Here is a 22556-nt window from a genome sequence, read left to right on the forward strand (position 1 = left end):
CGGGATGATTGGAGTCGAGGCGTGATTTGAATTGGCGAGCTCACACGAGTGTTACTCTCTTGGCCGAGGAAAAACGACAGCCTGTCTGTGCAGGACGAAGCTGTCAGCTGCCCCGAGGAGGTGATCTTTGAAAGCTGAAGGGGAGATTCGAACCTTTGGTCCTGAAAACGCTTGGGTCTCACACAATGAAAGGCACCAGGGAGTAAGCAAGAAATCAGATATGTACGTGGGTGAGACTAGGGTTAGACTTCACTCCTGACCTCTATTATAAACTCCCACTGACAATGTGCTTCACGCGTACTGATAGTGTAGTTTCTACACTGTGATTCAAAGTGTACACTTGACCAGAACTGTGTTCCTGGCTTTGTTTCAGGAAGATAATTAGTTTTGTGCATGTGAAATGTTTAGCAGCAGCAAACATTTTGTCACGAATGAAAACTAATGAGCTTAATCTAATCAAAATCACAACCACAGCAACACTAAAAACATGAATTTTAGTCTTTTGTTAAAAAATCCTAATAGATGGACAAGATAACTTAATATACTGTGCATACTGTATAAAAGCTACAGCTAAAAAAATTACATGTCATCTCCAGGAGAGGGCTCCAGCTTCAACCAAATCGCTTGGATTAATGTGTATGTCATGAAAATGTTTTAGCAGAGGAATATTTTAGAGCTGAAAAATTTAAAGATGATGTACAGTAACTTAACAAACCTATCCTCAACAATATTTTAAGAAAATCAAAGAGCAGCAATTCTCTTCCTACTTTACATCAATGATCTAAATTCTGGTATAGTTGGTAAAATAACTAAGTTTTCAGGCGACACCAAAATAGGTGGCTTAGCAAACAAAGTAAAACAAAATATACAGCAGAAAACCTTTCTGGGGAACTCTGTTATGTTTTCTTATGTTTTGAAGGTGTCTTTTTCATCTTCATGACATGACAGCTCATTTTATTTCCTTGCCCAAGCTGCCTTTCTGCTTCTTTTGATGTCAGACATTTTCACAAGAGATCTTCAGGATCCGTGGGTTTACTTGCGATGCCATGTGCCAGCCGTCCAGGAGGACTGGGATAGCTGCTTCGTTTGGCAGAGCTCTCCTGGAACATTGTGGTTAATTCTACTGCAGGAGCGTCTGCTTTCCTTTATGTGTAGCTTCTCCTGCTAGTAATGCCATTCGTGCTGTTAGCAGCGTTGCTGGAGATTTACAGGAAGTTTAGACTGTGGTGCACCCTACACTTTTGAGGCCAACTCAAGGACATAAAAGGTAGCCTCGCTGGCACAAAAGGTATGTTTATCGCCGAAACATCTCTGCCTGTGTGTTCTGTCCCAGTAGCTTGCTCCACTATTTCTTGGCCCTTCAAGATTCTGGAGCAGATTGACCTGGTCACTTATTGAATGGCACTTCCCTGTTGTCTCAGACAACGACTCTACTCGACTGTCTCTTCGTGTCAACACTAGCCTTCTCTCACCTGCCTCTGCTTGACCTGCTGCTCCTCCCGTGGACAGCTTTCAAGAGCCCACGCCTCAATGTATCCTGGGCCCCGACTAGTCTAGAATTGCATCTAATACCCGAAGTATTGGAGGGATCACAGATTCCGGGCCTGGGTCTCTGTTAAAAAGCCCCAAGCCAAACCAGCATGGTGTGTTCTCTCCACGCTCGGTTTCCTGACAGGCTTTGTCCACCAGCTAGAGGTCACACTTTGACAGTTGGAGGAGTACCGTCATACTCCCATTGGAGCTCTGTAGAATGTACTAGAATCACCAAGGCAACCAGCAGAGCCTCAACTAGACCTGTCAATCTGCCGGTTACTGTGACTACACATTCTGGTTCCTGGCTACATCAGTACATTGTAAACGTTTTTAAACACCTACATGTCATTTGCACCATTTGGTTTGAAGGCTCCAAAATAAGGCTCCAGTCGCTGGGAGACTGTATTTTCTATTTGGTTGATCGGAGGCTTTGAAATTATCGCTCATCTAATATCAGGTCGTTACTGTAACTAAAAAAAGTCTTGTCTTAAAACTCATTTTTATACTCCATGTTTCAATTTTGTTTTTTTTGTGTCAATTTGTGCAGACCGACATCTTTTGTTGTCTTATTGTAAAGCATCTTGAGATGATGTACAGTATCAGTACCAGTGTTTTATAAAGGTTAATTCATATGAAAGACTAACTAGTATCAGTACCAGTGCTTTATAAAGGTTAATTCATATGAAAGACTAACTCAGGGGTGTCATAGAGGCATCACAAGCAGTTGTCACCCCAGATGTGTGCCCACAACAATATCCAGGGCCCCTAATCAGGGCTCCACACTGCTGCCTTGTACAAGTTCATTTAAATTATTGCGTGATAAGAACTAGAAGGCCAGTTTTCCACCTCACAATGGCTGTCATTTAAACCCTGAATTAATTTCGATGTAAACTGAAACTGTTATTGTGTTTTCTAGACCATCTGCTGGCGGCTTGCCTTGGGGAAATTTTGTTTGTGCTGGATTCGAACCAGTTTAGAGTGATCTTGTGTTTTGGCTTTCAAAGTGCACAGTAATCCCAAAAGAATGTGAGCTAACAGCCGAAATACATCCTCACAGCTGGACTTCCATAAGAGCTGTTGGGGGTTGTTTGTAAAATCGTCTTAAACTACCTATAGCTGTAAACAAAGACAGCATTTTTAAATTGCGAAGGTTAAAGACATAAACCTAAGAGAGCAGATGACGTACATTATGCGAGTGTTTAAAAAGTGATTCATTAAGCGTATATATCCAGTTACTCCACATTTGTAAAATAAATGCTGATTATACTGTAGCTCAGCGTATTTGCCACAGGGCATTTCTGCAGAGTACACTTCCTAGGTGAGTATTCAAATCATCAATGGCCTTGATAAAGTCGACCTCATGATTTCTGCACAATCAATAGTGAAACCCATGCCAGAGGGCCCGAGTGGGGAAAATGAAAGAGCATTTCAAACTGAAAACTGGAATGGAATGGATTTTCTGCAATGGATTGTGGGATTATGGAGAGAGCCACCCTGCCGTGTTGATGAAGCTCAGACCCTGGCTTCTTTTAGGAAACTGCTTGATGAGATTCTTGGTTTCAATTACCTACTAAAAAACTATATTTGGGCCAAATGTTCTCCTCCCGTATGTGAACATTATGTTGTTATCTGCCGCTGAAGTGCAGCCCCCACTTGGATCATATGCGGTAGCCATTCTAGCCCAGCAGCCTCACCACACAGCTGGCCAGGCCGATCTGTGAATAAGCTCAGGCTCTGCAGCACACATTTCACCGCAGAAATGTCCCAACGTGATCTGCAGGCTGAGTTAACAAGAACAACTTAGGAGTAGTTGTCGGCAAAACCGTCTGAAAGTCAGGAGCGATGTTTCTATTGGATTGAAAGAGATGTATTCACTGGTTCAGGTGGGCAGCTGCGTCAGCATGCGTAGGCTGCAAAGGGACAAGTAACAGGTTTATTCCCTTCTAGAAAGAGAAGAAAGAGAACTCAACGTTTTGGCCGTGGAGCCTTCTTTGGGTGTTCACATAACATTCACTAGCCTGCTTGCTTACAATGTCACAAGGACGTTTCACCTCATCTGAAGTTTTGTTGCCTTGTTCTGAATCCCAGAACATGACGCTGTGTGTGCACATTTGGAAATCTCATCTATTTGGTGATGTAAATTGGAGGCTTTACATGTTACTGTGTACATATTACCTTCACTGTGGTTTGAAATGCACTCATCAATGATTCTAACCCCAGATATAAAAATACCATTGTAGTTCCCCTTTCTATACATATATTAACAGAGTTACAGTATGACTGATTTGGATTTCTATTTCACAGACCAGCCACACCAGTTTTCCTTTGTTAAAGTCTTTTCTAACACATATGCTTTTGTATTCCTCCAACAGCTTTTTTTTTTTAAAAAAAGACTCATACATTTATATAATTGTTTTGTGTCATGCACTAAGGAGGAAGACAAAACACAAGCAACGGCTGTGTATATGGAAGAACTCCTACATAAATACAGGAAATAAAACTAAAACTAATATAGTTCACTGCTAACTCCCTTTAACAAACGGTTACCGGAGACCAGATGTTATGCTTCTTGTGTCTGTGAACCTGCATCACTTATCCTTGCAGTTGTCAAAGTCAACCATGTCCCTAAGCAGTTAGCAGCAACATAATGTGGCCTCAACAGCCTCAGTCCAGAATTTAAGGGTAGTTTTTTACAGCTGTTGAACCCAACAATTTCCATTGCACTTACAACTCAGTGGGCCATTAAGGAGACTGAAACAGTTCAAACACTGAGGAAAGAGTACATATTTATTAATTCCTTTGAAAAAAAAAGTGTTTTTGTCATTCATCATATGCAGGCCTGTACAAATTCATGTTGAGGATTTTACATCATCTTTGCTGCTTCTTCTCTGGGGGGGGGGGAAGATTTCAGTGTGTGTTAACAATCACAGATACAATTCTTTAAATTGTAAAGTCATTAACCGTTGTCTGTTAAGACCTAAATCCTCCTTTAAGACTCCAATCCATCTGTCTCCTTTAGCTCTTTAAGGCTGTAGCCTTCGCTGCACTGCTCGCAGACACTGCTGTCCAGTGCCATCTCCTTTAGGGCAGAGTGCCCCATGTCTCGATGAGCATATGGCCATACTCACAGGCTCACTCGATCACTGAACACGGGAGGGAACTGCTGGGACCTCAGATTCATTTCTTTCCGACATATATCAGATACATTCTGAGAGTTTTGTAGACCCCTGCTCTTTGTGGACACTCAGATGTAACTAGAACAGGCAACACTTACCACCAAACATCCCTGGGATTTTAGAGACTAAATTGCCGTACTTATTTATACAATACCACAACAGATTTTCCTCCGTGTCACAGTTGTCTTCCCTCCTCTAGAGGGCGCTCCGACCATTTTTATTATTGTAGTTTCACCATTACGTGCACCTGTTCCTATTTTCCTGTCCCTCCTTAACTTTGGCGTCTCCGGGCTTCAGGGCTCGGTTTCGGAAGATGGACGTCACAAGGCCTGCCTATTCCCCGGGCTTGCGGGCAGCCCGAGGGCAGGTCTTATTCCTGGGTCCGGGCCTCGGAATACCCGGCTCCGTTATGATTTTAACTTCCTTGTTCCTGATTCCTCGTCCCTGTTCCTGACTCTGTTTGGATGGGGCTCCCAGCTGTGGAATTTTGGACTGCTTCCTGGTTTCCCCTTCCGGATTGTTCACCTGCGCCACGCCCCCTGAGCACCGGCGCACTGCCATCACGCCCCCCTGTCAGTCATCCCGTCCTGCTCCTGCTGTGTTTCTCTGTAGCCCTTCTCCAGTCTCTTCCGGATTTTACCGTCTGCACAGGGTCCTAAATACGCACTACACGGGAGTCTGGACCGGCTCCCGAGACACTCTCTGCATGTATGCCCAAAGAGTCTTTTCCAGATTTCTTGACTGGTAGTACAAAACCAATGCAGCTGTAGCTATTCTTTTAGCTAGAATTTCCACCTTTGCATTTTGAGCAGCCCTTCAGACGTCACCAGACTGGGGGGTGAATGCTTTGTTAGCATTTTATGACTGTCTAAACCATGCTGGCTGGATTCCAGCTCAGTATTGGAGAGGGACAGTCAAGAGCAGCTTTCTTCGAAAACACATCTGTTGGTTCTGCTGCTTTTAGGGTTTATGCCATGGTGGGACGTTACTTCCCATTAGATTAGTCTTAAAAAGGAACAAAAATGCTTTTGTATGATTATACAGGTGCTTTTCTGTGGAATTGGGTAAAACCACCTCTAAGTCTTTCTAGGACATATGTTTCTGCACTCATGTTTTTCCTCTTGAAATATAGCATGCACTTTCTTCTAAACATACAGTGCAGGAAAAACAGATGTTTCATGTGATCAAAAAGACTGAAGTCTACTTGATGTGTGCTTGAGCAAGGTGAATCACAGATTGCTCCCCTGAACGTCCCTAGAGTATAAAGTTCTTCTAACCTGAGGACTTAGTTACCTGGTAATATAAAGGAATAAAGAAGCTGAAGTCCTTCTCTTACATTCTTAAATCATATAAAATGAATTATATATATAATTAAATGTAAAAATTTTGCTTACACTTTGACATTATTGAGTGTTTTGTGTCAATCAATTGCCTATAAATCTCAATCACACCCAATATGATTCCATATTGTCATGTCATCTCATTTGCCACATCACTTTATACCACACGGTGTCGTGGGAAGTGGGAGCCTACCCAGCAAGCAGCGGGCGCAAGGCAGGGTACACCCAGTCCATCGCAGGGCCAGTGCAAGCCAACCGTACAGGGGGACAATCTGGAGGCCACAGTAAAGGCTGAGGGGGGGAATTTGGCCCAGACACCGGGATAACTCCCTACTCTTATCGAGAAAAGTCAGGAGATCTTTAATGACCACAGAGAGTCAGGACCTCGGTTTAACGTCTCATCCGAAAGATGGCGCCCACTACAGTATAGTGTCCCTTTTGTATGTCTTTTTGCATCCCACCTGCACCCCATCTCCCCCTCTGCAGCTGCCCCTGGGTCACCCCTCACCCCACAGGGGGCCCCAGCCTTCTCGTCCCCTGGCGGGGAGACCACTCCTCAGCCAAGCGGGTTCAGCCACATTTTCACTCCATATTCCTTTCTGAACGCTTTAATTTTGGGTGGTGTTGTCATTCTGGGTAAAATATATATATTAAAATGACGTCTGTGACACTTTTTTTGATTATGCACATAAAAACACGCGGTAAGTTTTTTTTCATGGGCTCTTTAGGTCTTGCTGGCCCTCAGCAGAGCAGGCAATGTGCATTAGATAACAGGGCTGCGGCTCCAGTTAGCCCGAATACCGGGTGTAAGTCTATAATAAACCGCCGAGGGAATAGTTTAAGAATATAAGAAGCTGAAAAGAGGACACAGGGGCATCCGGCACCTCTGGCCCGTTGCTAGTAGCTCATTGAGCCAAAGATGTCACCCAGGCGTTTATTTCAGGAAGCCGCGATGTCCAGTGACGAAGCCGCCTCCGGCGCCGAGTGAGCGATGTGTCGCTGTGGCGGTTTGACCAGTTGACGAACAGGAAATGCTGGAAGCGCATCATGTTGCTGTTCTTGTGAACTGTTCTCGGTAAACTGTGAAAAATGTGGGCGAACGGGTTTATCTTTAGCATGATAATGACCCTGATACACGGGGACAATGAATTTAGAAAGACAAATCGTGTCCCATACTGTGGCGTCGCTGCTTTTCTAAGGCCACTCAGATGTTAACGCTCGGTTCCGAGGGAAGAATTAAAAACACAATAGTGCCAGTTTGGTGCATACCCCAGGACAGTGGTCCTGCACAAACACACTAAGAGTGACAGCGAGCCAGAGGTACGGTCTTTGTCCTTTTGGTCTGTTTAAAAAAAGCTTGACTAATTCAGTTTCATTGATTAATTCGTCGCCTGCAAAGGAACAAGTTCAGGTTTATTCCATGCTGAAAAGGAGAGAGACACGACGCTTCGGCTGGGTGTCACACCTGAAAGAAGGCAGGTTCATTTCATCCGTCTGAGGAGGAGACGCGTCGTGCTCAGCTGCTCAGCTGCTCGGTACCACACAGTGCGCAGTCTGAGAGCGCTAACCTAGCAGGCATCCGCCACCTTCTTGAGGCTCTCAATAATTCGGATTTAGAAAAAAAATACATATTAAGCAAAAATAAACGCGTGTGTGTGTGCGGACAGCCAACGGGGATATTCAGAGACAGACGGTTCTCCAACGTGTTTTTTTCTTCACTTTTTTTTTATATCAAGATTCACATTGACCTCGATTCCGAGGATTAGAGGGGGTGTTTAAAGGGATGCTTTGAATCGTTCGGATTTGTTGTTGTTTTTTTAATCTCGGTTATATGTCGTGCCAGCGCTCGGATGCCTTATTCTGTTGGTGTTTTTTTTTTTTTTTGACGGATAATGACTGAATACCCCGCTCTTCACGGCAGGAACGGGGGGGAAAACGCTGGTTTTGCACCCTGACCCAGGCAGATGAGGATCCAGCCGATGTCTGCCACGGTGGGGTTTGCCGGGGAAGGGGAACAAGCGCCGACGAGCCCAGCACGGCGTGGATGAGCCGCCGGTCCCCACGGAAGCTCTTCCCTGGATAAAGATGTAACAGACCCCGAAACAGACAACACTGAGAGAGAGAGAGCCGTGCCTTCGCGGCCGGACCGTGCCGCGCCGAGCCTCCGCAGGCATGCCAGGACTGCGCGGAAAGGGGGTCTTCCTCTGTCTCCTGCTGTGGTCGGCCAGCTGCGTGTTCCTGTTCTGCGAGTATCTCATCTACTTCCCGGCGGTGTGGCGCTGCTCCTGGCCGGAGCCGGGCGGTGGGTCCGGCGGGTCGGGCGGGCAGGCTGCCCCGGTGCTCCGCGCCCTGGTGCTGTCGGATACCCACCTCCTGGGTGCCCTCCGGGGACACTGGTTCGACAAGCTCCGCAGGTCGGGATGCTTTCCTTTCCGCCGAGGGCACGAACCGGGCGCTCTCTGTAATAAACCGTATCAGCGAATTGTGCAGGGATGACAAACCCGACGCCCCAAAATGCTGTTTCTTTGAAATACACACACACACAAAGTGAAGGCTTCCCACCCGTAAGGATGGGTAACGCGGCGCCCTGGTTTATGGGGTAGGCGACGGTTTTTTTCTCGCTCTGTGCGTTACAGTAATATCATAAGATTCCCCCTGCATTTTTAATCGTTAATTTTGATATGGTACTACCTTTTTTCAAATTTGAATACATATTATACCGCAGTACTTAATAATAATAATAACAACGGCAATACTAATTAATTCTAATACTAACATTTAAGTAATATATATATAGCAAATTAATAACTGTAACTTAAAAAGCCATATTTAAGTTTGATCTATATTGCGACAAAACAGTCTGTTCCTTGTGAAGGCATAAAAAGCTATTGCAGATGGGAGTCTCTAGTAATAACCTAAACGCCACTTTCTAACGACGGCGGTGCAGGCGCTTATGTGACTAAAAGTACTTTCGTTAAATCGTTAGACGCAGCAACACCAAACGACAGCCTGACAGCCGTGAGAGCGTGTTTTCGCTCGCTCTGCTTTCTGTGCGGCAGGAGTGTGTAGGGAGAAAGCAGGACAGAGAGACGAGACATCGGGACAGATGGCTCAGTATAATCAGGACCAAAGCAGGCAGTACATGTTACATAATCAGAACATCTCTGCAAGTTCAGCAGAAGGGATTATAACTACGATTAATCGAGTATTCAATTGTGTCTGCAGTATTAATGTCGGTATCAGAAGATTTGGGGATAAAGCTTAATTCGTTCTCCTAGGACTCAGCTAATGATGTGTGATGTTCTTATTTATTGCATAAATCCATTTTTTCTTACGTGTTGCCCGTGTCTTATGTGTCAACATCTCCCAGCAGACATTATAAACCGAGGAGCCGAGGCGCTAAACAAGACTCTCCAGAGACACAGGGCTTTGAGTTTGACAATCCAGTCCAGCTCATCATTAATTGAACCAATAATTTGTTTAATGGGTCAGAATTAAAACGATCATTAGCTACCAACTGAAAGTGTCTATAATATCTAAAGGATTTTAAAGGGGTTCCCAAAGTTTAGGGGTGTCATTTATATAAAAATATCTCATCTTAACAATCATTCACTAATTACTGAATGAACCATTCATCCTACACCATATATATATGAAAGTATTAATTTGATTTAACTTTGATTCATAATTTCTTTAAAAAGACAGGTAGAGAAACCCACATTCCTTAATGTATTCTGAGTAAAATAATCCTTTTTTCAATAAGTCATATCTGTTACACTATTAAAAAAAGAATATCTTATATTTTCTCCCTAGCTGTCCTTGGTGTTCATAGAGCAGACAGAACTATCAAAAATACTAATTTGAAAAAAAGTTATTTGCAATTCAAATTAGAATTATTCAAAAAGATATTGTAGCATATTTGAGTTCACGCAGGACAAAGGACAAATGGAGACACCAAACCAAACACAGGATTTACACACACACATAAGGGGACCAACAGAACAGGTACACAGGTTTAAGGTTTACACAGGACACTTAAACTAATATAACACTATTTCCATACGCAGGGTCAGCTGCTGGTCATCATGCTGACCCTCAGACAAATGAACGTGCATATTTGCATATTTCATCCCTCTATCTCATTGATTAGGATCTAACCGAAATACTGAATCACACTATGGCTGTACTAAGATGTAAGAATTAGCATATTTGTCCCCAGTAGTTCAAGTAGGTGCAGTAGCTGCGTCAGCATGCGTAGGCTGCAAAGGAACAAGTTAAAGATTTATTTCTGGTGAAAAGCAGAAAGGAAACACAACATTTCAGCTGTGGAGCATTCTTGTAGTTCAAGTAGGTGCAGTAGCTGCGTCAGCATGCGTAGGCTGCAAAGGAACAAGTTAAAGATTTATTTCTGGTGAAAAGCAGAAAGGAAACACAACATTTCAGCTGTGGAGCATTCTTTGGGTGTATATTTGTCTTCATTTGTTTTTTTCTTTGAATGAGGACAACATGATTCTTGTACAAACCTTGATACATGGAAAAACATGATTCTTGTACAGTAGTTTAATACAAGAAGAAATTAACTGTTTTCATATTACTATTATGTACTGTATGTGGCTGATGCTCTATTCCAGAGTATAATGGCATCCAAATCCAAACAATAGCTTTCAGTTCTTGGGTGGTACACAGCTGTTTAATTAGAGTGCTCTAGTGAAATGCCAAGGCTTTTACATGATTCTCAATCCCCTTCCTATAGTGTGAAAAGTTTCAAACTGTCTGTTTTGGGCATTGATTTGAGCCACTGGAAGAATGGCAATGCATTCCAAATACGAGGCTGGCTCAGAGCTATAAACCATTTACTGGGAAGGTCTGAAAATCTGAGTTCTTTTATATGTTCAGAAGCAGCATTTACAGCATGTTGTCCATGACAAAGGACGGGAATGTGTTTCTCAATTGGTGTACCTGTGATTTGTGAGTGGTGTTTTTCCTCCGCAGGGAGTGGCAGATGGAGAGAGCCTTCCAGACTGCCCTGTGGCTCCTGCAGCCAGAGGTGGTCTTTATTTTGGGCGATATATTTGATGAAGGAAAATGGAGCTCCCCAGAGGTACGCGTCAGTGGCTACTGTGGAGACACTTGCACTTGAGTGACTTTGTTATGCATTGCTTTCCAAGTGCCTCAGTGAAACTCATTTTCACTCCACATTGAATATAAATCTCTATAAAGTAAAACCTCTGAATTTACGTCAAGCTTAAGATCACAGTTTGTTTCAAACGGTGGATTTCATGGTTGAGTAAGAGTGAAGGTGTTTGTTATCTGGCAATACTCAGAAATCTAACCTGCATACCTAATCTGCATCCCCAGGCACATTACCTTTCGAATTCTTACTGCTGTCTTTGTCATGCTTCTTAATAAAGGATAATACTGTGATCAAGATGATCCGTTACCAGAATGATTGCAGAAATCAGAAGAAGTGCCTGGGGTTCAAGGTTTTCAGGTGTGATATTGTAAATCAGTCTGGGTGAATCAGAATTCAGCAGCTGCTGTTTTAGCATTCGTGTTGGCATTTTGAACAGAACACCACAAAAAACGACACATTTCACTTCACTCCTCCCAAATACTAAACGCTTTTCACAGTAAAACACATTCTCTCAAAGATGCAACCGGCGTTGTTGAGCTACTGGCACATGAAAGTGTGGATGCGGGGATTGATCAGAAAGGGGGCTTCCTGCTGTGGAGGGTTAATGAGGCTGTTTCCTTCCTCTCTCAGGACTGGGAAGACGACGTGAGGCGATTCCTGCAGATGTTCCGGCACCCCAGTAACACGGAGCTGGTGGTTGTAGTTGGAAACCATGATATCGGGTTCCATTATGAGTAAGTTTCAGCTACGAATGGAAGCCCATACTAATTTAATAACATAAAAACATGTTTAATGCTGCAGTTTGTGATAAAGAGAATTTAGTTATCGCATTTAATTTAATTTATGGACATTCTTTCCCAGCAATAGTTGAGAAAAAGCACATTCTTGTTGAGTTGGCTTACATTTCTACCATATTAGGTTGTCAGATTCTGTGCTTGACAAGTTCTGTTTGGACTAAGTGGCTTTCTGGTGTATATAAAGGAAATTAATTTCATGCTGTTGAGTCAACAGGTGAGCCTGAGTGTCAGCTACAGTACTGAAAGAGACAGCAGACATGATTAGGAAAACAGGGGCTCTCCGTCCCCTTTATTAGAAGCAATTTGCTTCATGCCAGCTCACATATTGCGCAAACAAACTGTAGTTTTGTGCAGCATTTAGTGTCTGTAAAGTGAACAGCGTGTCCCTGATTTGGTTCGGCTTTAACAGCGGCTGAAAGCTTAAAATCCTGGCCGAAAAGTACGTTGGCTGTCATTTCCAAATAACTTCTTTGGGACTGTTTCGTTGGAGGACTTGCGCTGTTCTAACTTGCTGCTTTCTGTTAAAAGCTACTGAACGCGTCTCTAAATAATGAATGTCCTGTATACCGCCACGAAGCCTGAACCTGCTGTGCACGGACTTCGCCTGCTGGTCACAGGATGAGGTTAAGGCGAGCGAACCAGCGGGTTGCTCCTTTCACACTGTCCCTCCCCTGCAGGATGAGCTGGTTCAAGCTGCAGAGGTTCGAGAAGGTGTTCAATGCCACCTCGGCCAGGATAGTGACCAGGAAAGGAGTGAAGTGAGTGTGTTTTCAATCTTGTGCTCTTCTTCCTGTGATTCTGACAGAGCCGGAGAATTCAGATACTCTGGGTATAAAAAAGAAAAACATTCTGTGGTAAATGTTTAGTCAAGACAGATATCCTGCTAGATTAACAAAGATACAAGGAAACAAGCCTGTGGTCACTACCTACCTGCTCGTCAGTTTGCTTAGAGAGTAAATAAGTAGAATATAGTGAGAAAACCACAGCCTTGTGTCATGACTACATGCAGTTGAACAGGTAATTTGATAATTCATTTTTGTTTCTAGTTGTTTTGTCCTTGTATTGTTTGCACAAGTTGTTTGTCAATGTTGTAAGCCATTCTGTGGCAGCTGTTCTGTGTACATGCCCTGCTGAATTCACCACCTCTCACTGCCTTGTGTGTCTGCTGGATTTTGTAGAGGGGGGTGTTTGTGCTACATTTGCATTGCGCTCTGTCTCAGGGTGCAGCTGTGCAATTGGAATAAAAGAGCTTTTCCGAATAAACCTTCCATCTGGTTATCTCTTCTGGGACACATGACATGTTTTATAAGTTATTTTAAGATTGCTGCGCATTCTGTGTGTTGTTCCAGCTTGTTTTACCAGCTTGTTTTTGTTGTTAGTATTTTGTTGGATTTCTGCACTTTGAAAACTTTAACATCTGTGTTCAAGTACGCTTCTCGTGGGACACTCATTGGTCCAAGCAGAACGAAAAGAACAGAAAAAAAACTGTGCACGTTGCAATCGCCATTGACCATCTACTTCCGTTTTGAAATCAGTCAGCCTCTGCTGAAGTAATACACAAATTCATCTTTAGAGTAGGACACGTAAGCTTGAACCTAACTTTCACACCTTAAGCAGACGTGTGATCCAGACAAGCTGATGCAAACTGACAGGACAGCTGAGGCAGTGGTCTGGCTTTCTTCCTGCAGCGCGATATGTACTGCCATCGCTGTGGACACAGTTTGTGGATCTACAGGAACGAGTTCAGTGCTTCACCTGCTACAACTCACAAACTCTGACACTGTAGTCCATGCAATAACTCCCATGATTAGTTTACCGATCGTTGTAGTAACTGCAGACATTACTCATTAGAGTTAGCTTTCAGATGTTACTGTGCTCAACGTGATAGATTAAGTCTCTCGGCCATTTGAATGAGGTGAACGTTTTGCGGCTCGGAGTGTGCTTGAACCCAGATCACCGGTGCCCTGCCTGTCCTTCCCTCCCCTCAGCTTCCTCCTGGTGAACAGTGTGGCTCTTCATGGAGACGGCTGCTCCATCTGCCAGAGTGTGGAGAAGGAGCTCTTCCGACTGTCCCACGCGCTCAACTGCTCGACGCAGGTCAGCCCACCTCCCTCTCGCGGAGACGAGCGCCACAGGGAGGGGCTCCCGAGGGAGACGTTCCCTGACGGGGACCGTCGCTGTAGCCTCGCTGGCCCCTTGTGTAAAATCGGATACCTGAAGGAGAAGACGCACTCTTCTGTCTCCTGTGCCGTTGCACGTGCCTTTACAAGAACCAGACAGGACAGCAGCAAACAAGCTAGAGGAGATGGCTGTGAGCTGTGAATCACAGCTGCAGTTCTTCATCCATCATTGCTCCTTAATAATAATAATAATAATAATAATAATAATAATAATAATAATAATAAGGAACAAGTAATAGGTTTATTCCATGCTGAAAAAAATAAGAAAGAAAACACGTTTCGGCCGTGGAGCCTTCTTCAGGTGTGAGAGAGACAAGGCAGTAGGCAAAGGTAAAGTAGCGGGAGAACAAAGGTTGGGAGGGAGGAGGAGTGAGAGGCGGGAGCAGGGGACAGAAAGAGAGGCCAATCAAGAGGTGTGAAGGCAGAATGGGTGCAGAGAGGTGTGAAATGAAACTTCCAATGCATGGAGACAATTTAAAAGAACAGTAGTCTGTCGTTAAGGGAAGGGAGAATGTGTGATCCTAGCTGCAGAATAATTTTTGTTTCGGTGGTCTTTCTGATGTATGAGTTCGGAAAACCGTCTTTGAGAACACAGACGGAGAGATTAGAGTGGTCGTGGCCGTCAGAGGTGAAATGAGAAACAATAGGCTTGGAGAGATCTTTAATCTTCACAGCCCTGACGTGTTCTCTGAAGCGGTCTCCGAGTCTCCTTCCTGTTTCTCCAATGTAGATGGCCGGGCATTTACTGCAAGAGATACAGTAAATAAGGTTACTGGAGGTACAAGATGCTGTCTGGGTGATCCAAATTGTCCTGAGGGACTTTGAATGAGTGTGTTGGTGGATGTGTACTTGCAGGTGATGCAGCGAGCTCTGTTGCAGGGGAAAGTGCCTGGTGTGGATGGTTGTTGAGGGCGGTCAAGGGAGCTGTGAACAAGGAGGTTACGCAGATTAGGTGGTCGGCGATATGAGATGATAGGGCGATCAGAAAAGAGGGCCCCAATGGAGGGATCATCCTGTAGGATGGAAAAGTTGTGGTTAATGGTCCTGGGGATAGGAAGTGTGTTAGGGTGGTAAGGAAGCACCAAAGGAATGCGGTTGTTACGGCGGGAGTTCCTGATCGGGTTGATGGTCCCAGGGGTGTTTTTGGCTCGGGCAAGGGCCCTGTCAATCACACTGCTGGGGTATCCTCTGTTGATGAAAAATGAGTACATTTCGAGGGCTTGGTTCTCGAAGTCGATGTCGTCGCTGCATAATCGTCGTAACCTAAGGAACTGTGAAAAAGGAAGAGAGTTTTTAGTGTGGTGAACACACTAAAAACTCTCTTCCTTTTTCACAGTTCCTTAGGTTACGACGATTATGTCAGGGCTGTGAAGATTAAAGATCTCTCCAAGCACATTGTTTCTCATTTCACCTCTGACGGCCATGATCACACTAATCTCTCCGTCTGTGTTCTCAAAGACGGTTTTCCGAACTCACACCTCTTGATTGGCCTCTCTTTCTGTCCCCTGCTCCTGCCTCTCGCTCCTCCTCCCTCCCAACCTTTGTTCTCCCGCTACTTTACCTTTGCCTACTGCCCTGTCTCTCTCATACCTGAAGAAGGCTCCACGGCCGAAACGTTGTGTTTTCTTTCTTCTTTTTTTTCAGCATGGAATAAACCTATTACTTGTTCCTTTGCAGCCTACGCATGCTGACGCAGCTACCCACCTATAATAATAATAATAATAATAATAATAATAATAATAATAATAATAATAAGTCATAGGGAGGTTAGAAAGAGAGCTTATACCAAATAATAATGTTCTGAAATCTGTCCTACTGAGGCATGAGGAGCTGATGTGAGCGAGAGGGAAATGAAGTCTGTTTCCGCCTCGCAGGCCGGTTCCATGGGAGAGCGCTGCCGTGATGTGAGAAAGCTTCCTTCATCTCGCCCCATCATTCTTCAGGTAGGACATTAGCGGGGGGTTTGTCTGGCTGGTCGACAGGGTGGGATTTATGCCCATGTTTTTTTAAAAAAAGCCCCGTTTATCATGGAGTGGTTACCCACGAGGGTGAAAGAGCCCCGATTCTTCAGCATCTCCACCCTGACAGTCCCTTGAGGGGAGGAGTGCCGCAGGGCCTGACAGGCAGTCCCAGAGGGGTCTCTGTGTCGCTGTGACCTGAGAGAGACCCCCCCAGCTCCACGGTGGTCACAGTCACGGCTCAAACCCGAGCCTGTGAGCAGGCAGGCGGCCGTACTGGTCGCGTCTCTCAATCGGCCGCCTTTTCTCCGCAGAAGGACTGGTTTTGGTTTGGGCTTCAGCAGGTGGAATTCACACGTGTGAGCCACCTTCCCAGAAAGAGATGACCTTTCTGAAGAGGGGCTCTGAGAAAGATACCGCCACAGGAGTAGACCCCCGTGTGAGGGTGGGGCGAGGGCTGTAAACCCCTGTATTCTTTCCTTCCCCAGTGCTCCATGTGTTGTGCAGGAGGCAATACAGCTTTCCCAGCACCATCGCTCGCTTGGCCTTCCTGGAGGTGCATTCTGGGAAGGGACCACTGTTTGAAAGCTGGATAACAAATGTTGCGGTGTGTGTCTATGTGTGGTGCCATCTGCTCTCTCATCCTCCATGCCTTCAGTGTCAGCTTGCCTGGCCAGTTTGTGCCCTCTTCCCTGCTTCCAGTCCTGTGCTAGACTGAGCGCACCCTGTCAGACCCTAACCACCAGCTCCCCCTAGTGGACACATCTCACAGTCCTCCTGCCACTCTGAAGGGGAGGTTCAGGTCTCTGTGGCGATTGGTATTTTCCATCGGTTTTGAGGAAAAGAAACAGAATCACGTTTCGCCCTCATAACAAGCCACACGTATGAAATGAATTATTTTAGATGCCACATCCATTGCACTTTCCTACGCAAAAGTCATCAGAGTACTTTTCTGAAGGCATAATGTCAATTCTGTATTCAGCTGAGTGTTGTATAAAGGTATACTGCGTAAAAATGTTTTCTGTATTTAAATTGCTATAATTCAGCATTTAGGCTAGCATTTATGCTAACCTAACAGCACTGTTTTCACTTTTAAAGATCACACACAGAAACAAAGTTGTGGCTACCAGGATAATGATGAAATCTCTTTTAGAGTGTTTCTCTGCCCCATTAAAATACATAAATCGTGATGCTACACAGATTTTCTCGATGTACATTTTAATTTTCAAAAAAATCATCATATATTTTTTAATGCTGCATATTGGTTGCCACAAAATGTTTACAAGCGGTAGGCTGCAGCAGTAGCAGCTCTGGACTCGATTCAGTGAAAAAAAATTTAAACTAATGAAACGAAACGTGTTCCAGTGGACGGATCATTTGTCGGTCCTCATGCATTACTGCTACATCGTCTTCTGTTATACAGTGTTAAGCCTCAGCTCTTGGTCTTGCGTCAAACGGCTGAGACATCTCAGCTACGGTAATACGAAACCAGCGATTCTGCCTCGAAGGAGCAATATGTGGCTTTGTGTCAGACACAAATTACAGTGATAAGAGTTCGCCCTTTAATTTTTTCGTTCTTTCAATTACCCTGAAATTTACAACTGCCAATCCACTGAAGCTAAGCAAGCATGAGTCTGGTCAGTACCTGGAGGGGAGACTCATGGGAAAAACTAAGGCTGCTGCTGGAAGAGGTGTTAGTGGGGCCAGTAGGCTCACCCTGCAGTCTGTGTGGCTCCTAATGCCCCAGATTAATCACGGGGACACTATACTGTAAACAGGCGCCGTCCTTCTGATGAGATGTAAAACCGTGGTCCTGACTCTCTGTGGTCATTAAAAAAAATCGAGTAGGGATGTCAACCTGGTGTCCTGGCCAAATTTCCCCCTGGCCTTTACTAATCATGGCCTCCTAATAATCCCCATCTCTGAACTGGTTTCATCCCTCTGCTCTCCTCCCCACTGATAGCTGGTGTGTGGGGAGTGTACTGGTGCACTATGGTTGCCGTCGCATCATCCAGGTGGGGCTGCACACTGGTGGTGGTGGAGGGGAGTCCCCATTACCTGTAAAGCGCTTTGAGTGGAGTGTCCAGAAAAGCGCTATATAAGTGTAAGCAATTATTATTATTAGTGAACAGTCATTTTACATCTTCTTTGCGGGCCTAGTGAAAGAAAAAACATCTTCCAAAGCATCGCTATTGAAACGCACTCGCGTAAAAGGTTTGTGGGGAGGTGTCGGGTGGACTTCACTTTTTTTTTATTTAAGCAATTAAAGCAAGCCACCCCCCCCCCCGAGGCTGGAAAGTTAATTAACACCACAGGTGTCTGCCTGTCTCTTATCGATATTTCCAAACTAGGCCTTCACGTGTTTGAGGACCCTCTGCTCTCCAGAACACAGAACACAGAACACAGACACAAGGAAAGGCTGCAGCTTTCAGGGCTGAACCTTGTGATCTGGTTTCCTTCTCCTCTCCCAGGCTGTGAGACCCCCTGCGCGTTCAGGGGCCCGCATGGCTTGTGCGATGCTTTCACCCCCAGCGGCATGACTCTGTCTGACCTCCGGGCCTCTCGCCCTGCCTGCCCTCACCCCCCTCTCCCCTTCGTCCAGCACTACCCTCTGTACCGCGCGAGCGACGCTGGCTGTGCCGGAGAGGACGCGGCGCCCCCGGAGGAGAGGAACCTGCTTTTCAAGGAGCAGTACGACGTCCTGTCCCAGGCCGCCTCTCAAAAGGTCAGCCCCGCACCCCGAGACGGATCCCACCATCCGTACGCCGCGGAACCATCTAGCCCGCTTAGACACGGGACGCAGATCATCTGGCGCCAAAACCAGTTCGTACTAGAACTTCGAGGACGGACGTACGCGCAGAAGTTGATCTGTTCAAGTCGCGAATTCATTTGTAATAAGACCATCTTTTTTTAGCGTTAAGTTTTAAAAGCAAAGGGTATTTCGAACATCTGTTCTCGGTTTTGCGATTTGCTGGATGCACCGCCTCCTCGTGTCTCTGCATTTAAACTCGGGAAAGCTCGGTCAATCTACACCCACTGTTGTGTCTTTTCGCTCTTGTGAAAAGCTGCATCGGCGGCAAGCCGCAGTCCCAATGTCTCAGACCGGTTATTAAATTTCGGTAACAAAATAAATTCATTGATGAGATAGCCAAATTTTACACAATCCAAATTAAGCACAGAATCGTGAACTTTGTGAAAGTACTCTATGGCCACCATGTCTGGTCTTGCAAAATCGAGAATTTGCAAAAAAGTGCGACATGAAGCTGCCCTTCCTGCTCACTAGTCACTGTAATGACTAACGTAAGCATGGAATAAATCTTTATTTGTTCCTTTACAACGTAATGGGACCGCTTCAACTCAGTGGATGTTTTGTCATCTCGTTCTGAATCGCAGAACATAGCGCTGTGCAGAGCTGGAAATTTAGTGTATTTGGTGATGTAAATTGAAGGTTTTACAAGTTACCGTGTACTTGCGCTCATCAATCCTCATTCTTTCAAACCCCGACATACGCGAACCCCTTTAACGAAGCTCCCAATGAGGAGAGTTGTGAGATGCCCGTGTGTGCTTGTGCGTCTCTCACGACCCCCCGCTGCGTCTCCACAGCTGGTCTGGTGGTTTCGCCCCCGGCTGATTCTCAGCGGCCACACGCACAGCGCCTGTGAAGTCCTCCACGAAGACCTCTTCCCCGAGATCAGCGTCCCCTCCTTCAGCTGGCGGAACCGCAACAACCCCAGCTTCATTCTGGTAACGGCGCCTTCGCTCCAGCTGGTCACACTGCCCTGAACTGGTCAGGCTGGTGCCCTATTGAAGAAGCAGTCAAGGCACGAACGTACCTCAGATGAACTCTTTGTGGGGAAAGAAATTAAGCATTGCCTTTCGCTACATCTGCAAGGGTGTGATTTCTCTATTCGGACCTTTATTCCTTTCCAAAGCACCTAAGGTGACTGATCAAAACTATAAAAAAAGGCTTTAAATGATAGGCTTTAAATTTAGGTGTAGGGCGGAGCGGTGGCTCTGTGGCTCAGGATCTGCGCCTGTGGCTGGAAGGTTGCTGGTTCAAATCCCGCAGCCGGCAGAGGAATCCTATGTTGGGCCCCAGAGCAAGGGCCTCAACCCCAACTACTCCAGGGGTGCCATATAAATGGCTGACCCTATGCTCTGACCCCAAGCTTCTCTCCCTGTCTGTGTGTCTCATGGAGAGCAAGCTGGGGTCTGTGAAAAGGCAAATTCCTAATACAAGAAATTGTATATGGCCAATAAAGTGATGTGATCTGATCTTAATACTGAAGTCCATACTGTGTATGTTTACAAATGTGGTACTGATGGATTTTCTATTAGTCTAAAGTCTATTAAAAAAAAGAGTACTTTAAGAATACTTCAGTACCGCGGTAAATAAAAAGGTACTATCACGGTCTCTAACCAGTCCCCCTTGGGTAGTAACATTTCCCAATTTCCCACAGGCTGTTCGTGATGTTTGTGTTGGACTGTGTTGTGTTGTGTTGATTCATTTTGGGATTCTTATCTAGACATCCAGCACGAAGGAAGCCAGGGAAACTAACCTGTTAGCACTGAGACCTTTTAAATCTTTCCTTAATGTATTCAGTGTGGGACTTCAGTAGCCTCTGGAAGTGGTGATCTGACGAGCCGCTTACATGTCAAGACTTTCCTGTATCAAGTTTGTCTAACAAACGTGGATTGAAATGTAACGGACTTTCATCGAGATCAGATGCTCAACTAACCCTGTGGTACCCCAAGATTATAACACCTTTGTTTTCATCTCTCTTTCCACTACAGGGCAGTTTTACATCGGAAACCTTCAACCTGTCCAAGTGTTTCCTGCCGCAGGAGAGCACAGTCATTGCCATTTACTGTGCTTGCGCTGCGGTGCTGATCGTCCTGACGCTCGTTCACTTCCACCTCTTTAAAGGCACGCTGCACTGTGCCAGCTGTCTGATGAGCAAGCACAAGTCCCTGTGAGCTCTGAAGTCATACCCAACTACAAGTGTTTTGTGTGAGTTACCTAAACCAACCATTACAGACTTGCAGAACAAGCACAATTTTTTAGAAGATGTCACAGCACAAAGTACTGGGTTTCATTCATCCTATGATTCCCTTTTCTTGTTTCCAAACCTCCAGAAGTACTGGGACAGCAACGGCAACACTTTTGTTGGGGGGGGTTTACAGTCAAGCAATTTGTATTTGTGATCAGGTGATGACATGAATGGCAAGTACACAACACTTGCTTTTTATTATCGGGTATTTTCCATGCCCACTTTTAATCTCGATAGGACACATTCACTTTTAACTAAATGTCAGAGTGTAGAAGTCAGCGTTCGGGTGCACATCCCCTTGGGTGACCTGCATGAACTCTCCAACCCACTGTGCTCATTAAAAACTTTGCATAAGAATTGTAGATGTTGTGCTGTGGCCAGTCTGTGTTTTCTTCTACACGTGGTGTGTTATTTTCAGCATGTGAACCGCTGCTGGGATAGATTGGAAGCCGAGATCCGTGTGGCCCGGCTGATTTCACACTTCTCTCCTCCTTGGCTATGACGGCCGTGTGTTTCGGATGACCACTGCGCTTGCCTGCTGGAGAATCGGCCAGTAAATCTGAAAGAATTTTCTTCTCCATACGAAAGCGAGTCCCTGATGCGGCAGAGGCGAGGGCGCCCACGTGAACCCCAAAGCGTTACGATATAAATACATATAAATATAAATGAGAAAGACCTAGGTGTTCTTGTCGACACACTGTTTATACCTTCTAAACACTTAAAAGGCTAACAAAATGTTCGCATATACGGACGGTGTAGAATTTAAAAAGAGGATGTTATGCTAAAATTGTATAACGTTCTTTAAAGGTATAATTTGGAATACTGTTTACACTTTTGGTGTCCATGTTCTAGAAAAGACAATGGTGCTCCCATGTGAACCCCGGAGCGTTACAGTATGTTTTTGTTACAATATGATCAAATCAAATGTATGCTTGGAATTACATAAAATAATACTGTATTTGTCGTATGTATCTCATGATTACAAATACAAAGCGCCTGACTGCCAAGCGAGAGTAACATGTTTGGAGGGCACTGTAACCATGAGGCCTTTATGCTGCTTCTCCTGAAGACACGACCCGTTATAGGATGGGGTGATTTTCGGGAATAGCAGGATTCTGGATTAATAGGGCCAGAACCGTTTCTGTAAACTCAAGTGTGTATAAAACTGTAATGCAAAAAATTCAAGCACCGATAAAAAATGGAGTAATTAAAGTAATATAGGCTAAACTGGGTTTCTGTTATTGCAACTGTAATTTTAAACATTGTACAAATTGTACAGGTTATCTCGGACACATGAAAATGATATACTCACAGAGACATAAAACACCTATGTATAAAATATAAAGCAGTGTAATAGTTACTAAAAAAGGACATGCCTTATTGCTAA

At 44.9% G+C, this 22556-nt stretch overlaps 1 protein-coding gene across 5 annotated transcripts; it reads left to right on the forward strand.

Moving 5' to 3' along the window:
- The first annotated feature begins 7096 nt into the window (after nt 1–7096).
- On the forward strand, nt 7097–22396 carry mppe1 (metallophosphoesterase 1). Of its 5 annotated transcripts, none has more exons than XM_088642062.1 (10): nt 7097–7369; nt 7971–8463; nt 11042–11150; nt 11814–11917; nt 12658–12738; nt 13969–14077; nt 16035–16103; nt 18721–18843; nt 19722–19862; nt 20913–21531. In XM_088642062.1, the coding sequence occupies exons 2-10, from the start codon at nt 8222–8224 to the stop codon at nt 21093–21095; spliced, it is 1161 nt and encodes a 386-aa protein (XP_088498188.1). In that variant the 5' UTR covers nt 7097–7369; nt 7971–8221; the 3' UTR covers nt 21096–21531. The 5 variants fall into 5 exon arrangements, with proteins under 5 accessions (XP_088498188.1, XP_088498189.1, XP_088498187.1 ...); XM_088642063.1 differs by lacking the exon at nt 7097–7369 and adding an exon at nt 21588–22396 and having other exon boundaries at nt 7376–8463; nt 20913–21129; XM_088642061.1 differs by lacking the exon at nt 7097–7369 and having other exon boundaries at nt 7376–8463.
- Nucleotides 22397–22556: the final 160 nt, after the last annotated feature.

Source organism: Lepisosteus platostomus, chromosome 8 (genome assembly GCF_059453375.1).
Source record: "Lepisosteus platostomus isolate fLepPlt1 chromosome 8, fLepPlt1.hap1, whole genome shotgun sequence".
Classification (NCBI taxonomy): domain Eukaryota; kingdom Metazoa; phylum Chordata; class Actinopteri; order Semionotiformes; family Lepisosteidae; genus Lepisosteus; species Lepisosteus platostomus.

Bases quoted from the DNA above. Each gene is read 5' to 3' on its own strand.
- mppe1 (XM_088642062.1), top strand. From the start codon at position 8,222: ATGCCAGGACTGCGCGGAAAGGGGGTCTTCCTCTGTCTCCTGCTGTGG. The intron at 18,844-19,721 runs GTCAGCCCCGCA...GCGTCTCCACAG, and splicing joins CCCAGGCCGCCTCTCAAAAG to CTGGTCTGGTGGTTTCGCCC. The intron at 19,863-20,912 runs GTAACGGCGCCT...TTTCCACTACAG, and splicing joins ACAACCCCAGCTTCATTCTG to GGCAGTTTTACATCGGAAAC.